At 47.0% G+C, this 2439-nt stretch overlaps 1 protein-coding gene across 1 annotated transcript in view; it reads left to right on the top strand.

The window, feature by feature from the left end:
* The first annotated feature begins 442 nt into the window (after positions 1–442).
* The window catches only part of LOC117962085 (5,6-dihydroxyindole-2-carboxylic acid oxidase-like), a 5799-nt gene continuing 3802 nt past the window's right edge, over positions 443–2439 (top strand). Inside the window, exons 1-2 of the mRNA XM_034901149.1 lie at positions 443–1012; positions 1387–1709. Of these exons, the coding sequence (XP_034757040.1) occupies positions 658–1012; positions 1387–1709 (678 nt within the window). The 5' untranslated portion in view covers positions 443–657. The remainder of the gene's footprint in view (positions 1013–1386; positions 1710–2439) is intronic.

Below are 2439 nucleotides of genomic sequence, written 5' to 3'. Positions count from 1 at the left end.
TAGTAATGGGCTATAGTGCAATAGTAGATAATACAACACAACCCATGCTGTATTACTGAGGTTGCTTGCAGCACCCAATTAGACTATTTGTAAAAGGCTACCGCTTCATAACCAAACAATATTCATATAGTGCTCATAAAGGCATGCTGACACCTTACAGTCCATGTACACACATGTGAGTGTATGGCTAGGCCTGCTCACATAACTTTTGTTTTAATCTGAAACAACTTTGTAACTAATTACACTTGCTCACATTTAACGCTGGATCCATTAGAGGCAACTGCAGACGTCCAGGGTGTTTTTAGAAGAATAATCATGTGCCCGAGGGGCTCACACTACCTACTCCACACTAGGAAATGCAACGTTATGTGATGCATCACGCGGGAGTCAGAAATCCGGGTAGTCATGCGCTAATCCCGTATTTAAGGTCGACGGTTGCTGGTTTGGGGGAAGTAGGTGCTGGGTCCGCATGGAAGGGGAACTTTTTTACACACTTAGTAGACAGAGAAAGTAATTAATGCTGTGTTGAAGTAATTCACATTCACTTTAGGTAAAGGCTTAGTTGCAGTGCATATTTGCGGGTGAATAAGCATCCGGTAAACACTGACTCCAAATCAGCCGTGCGTAAAAATTTGGCAACCGTTTTTTGGGGGGATAATGTGGCAGAGCTGTGTGTTGGTGCTTGTGGGCGCGGTGCTCGTGAGCGCACAGTTCCCCAGAGAGTGTGTGACACCCGACGGACTCAGGAGTGGACAGTGCTGCCCGTCGCCTTCTGGACTCGACAACGACCCGTGTGGCGCCAGCACGGGGCGCGGACAGTGTGTGGCCATCACGGTGGACGCGCGCCCGCACGGCCCTCAGTACCCGCACGACGGACGGGATGACCGGGAGCGATGGCCCATCCGTTACTTTAACCGTACCTGTCAGTGTAACGGGAACTTCAGCGGTTATAACTGCGGCCGCTGCAGACACGGATGGACGGGGCCCAACTGTGACCAGCGAGTTTCTGTCGGTAAGTGCGCGTCCTCGGGGACAAATTGGAACAATAAGGTTATTGGCTGTAGCTCATGGGGAGTTAGGATAGGTCATAGCTAGCAATTCTAGGGTCTGTGCTGTTGCTCAGTGGCACTTCTTTAGGACACAGGGAAATGGACCGACTTTGGAAATGTAACTATTTTTTATGGCAAATGCAGATTATTTTATGAAAGATTACTCAAATAGACAGACAGACTAGAATGCACTTAGAAAAGGACATTTGATTATTAAACTTGCTTGTGGACGCACATTTACTTGCTACTTCTTTTCTCAGCCAATAAAAAAAACTGATCCCCATTTAACGCATGCCTGATTGAGTTAATCCACTTTCCCTCTGCGATAATCCCCCAGTAAGAAGAAACGTGATGCAGCTCAGCGCGGACGAGAAGCGTGCGTTCGTGAACGCGCTGGACCGGGCCAAGCGCACGGTGCACCCCGACCTGGTGATCGCCACGCGGCGCTATCAGGAGATCTTCGGGCCCGACGGGAACACCGCGCAGTTCGAAAACATCACCGTCTACAATTACTTTGTGTGGAGCCACTACTTGTCCGTCAGCAAGACGTTCCTGGGTGCGGGCCAGGCCAGTTTTGGGGGAGTGGACTTCTCCCACGAGGGCCCCGGCTTTGTCACATGGCACAGGTTCCACCTGCTGCAGCTGGAGCGAGACATGCAGGTAGGGCGCTGGAAGAGGGGTGGCAGCTAGATTCATGGAGGGGTAGGCGAATGGCCTAGTCCACGCAATAGAAACACGGGTAACTCTTTATAATAAGGTACACAAAAAAGGGGAACGGATGAGTAGTTACCCTTTTTCAAAAGGGTAGTTACTGTTTTTCTGTTTTCCCTTTTGAAAAACGGTATACCCGTCAGAAAAAGAGTAGTACTTTGTGTGCACCTTATTGTAAAGTTTTACTGAAACACATTTGGGGTGATTCTAAGATTAAAAGCTTGACATTTTGTCCAGATTTTTGTATTCACCCCTACATCAGACAGCTATTTAACCCCAGCTGTATGGAGCTAGAACAGTCACAGTAACCTGTGGTATTGAAAATAAAATTTGGCATTGAAACAACAAATATTGGCATTGAAAACTGTTGAACTGAAGTATAAAACACAAACATCAAAAAGTAATAATCTCATAATCCTATGATATTATTTCACTTTGACGTTTGTTTGCATCATGATGGGTTTTTCAATGTCAATGTAAATTTTTTATGGATGTCCGTGTCTTTTCAAATACAGTTATTTATTTTACGCTGTCAAGACTTTTACAATGTCACTGTTTTCAGTTCCAACTTTCTGTCACTGTTTTGGCGTAGGGAGGAGGTGCCTGAGGGGAGGGATAAAGGGGGCGTGGCTTGTGGGAATTTACATAGGCTGCTGGCGAGAGACCACACCTCCAGACG

The sequence above is a fragment of the Etheostoma cragini genome, chromosome 19, assembly GCF_013103735.1.
Source record: "Etheostoma cragini isolate CJK2018 chromosome 19, CSU_Ecrag_1.0, whole genome shotgun sequence".
NCBI lineage: Eukaryota > Metazoa > Chordata > Actinopteri > Perciformes > Percidae > Etheostoma > Etheostoma cragini.
Note: the sequence above shows the minus strand (reverse complement) of the source record. Positions and strands in the feature narration are given on the sequence as shown.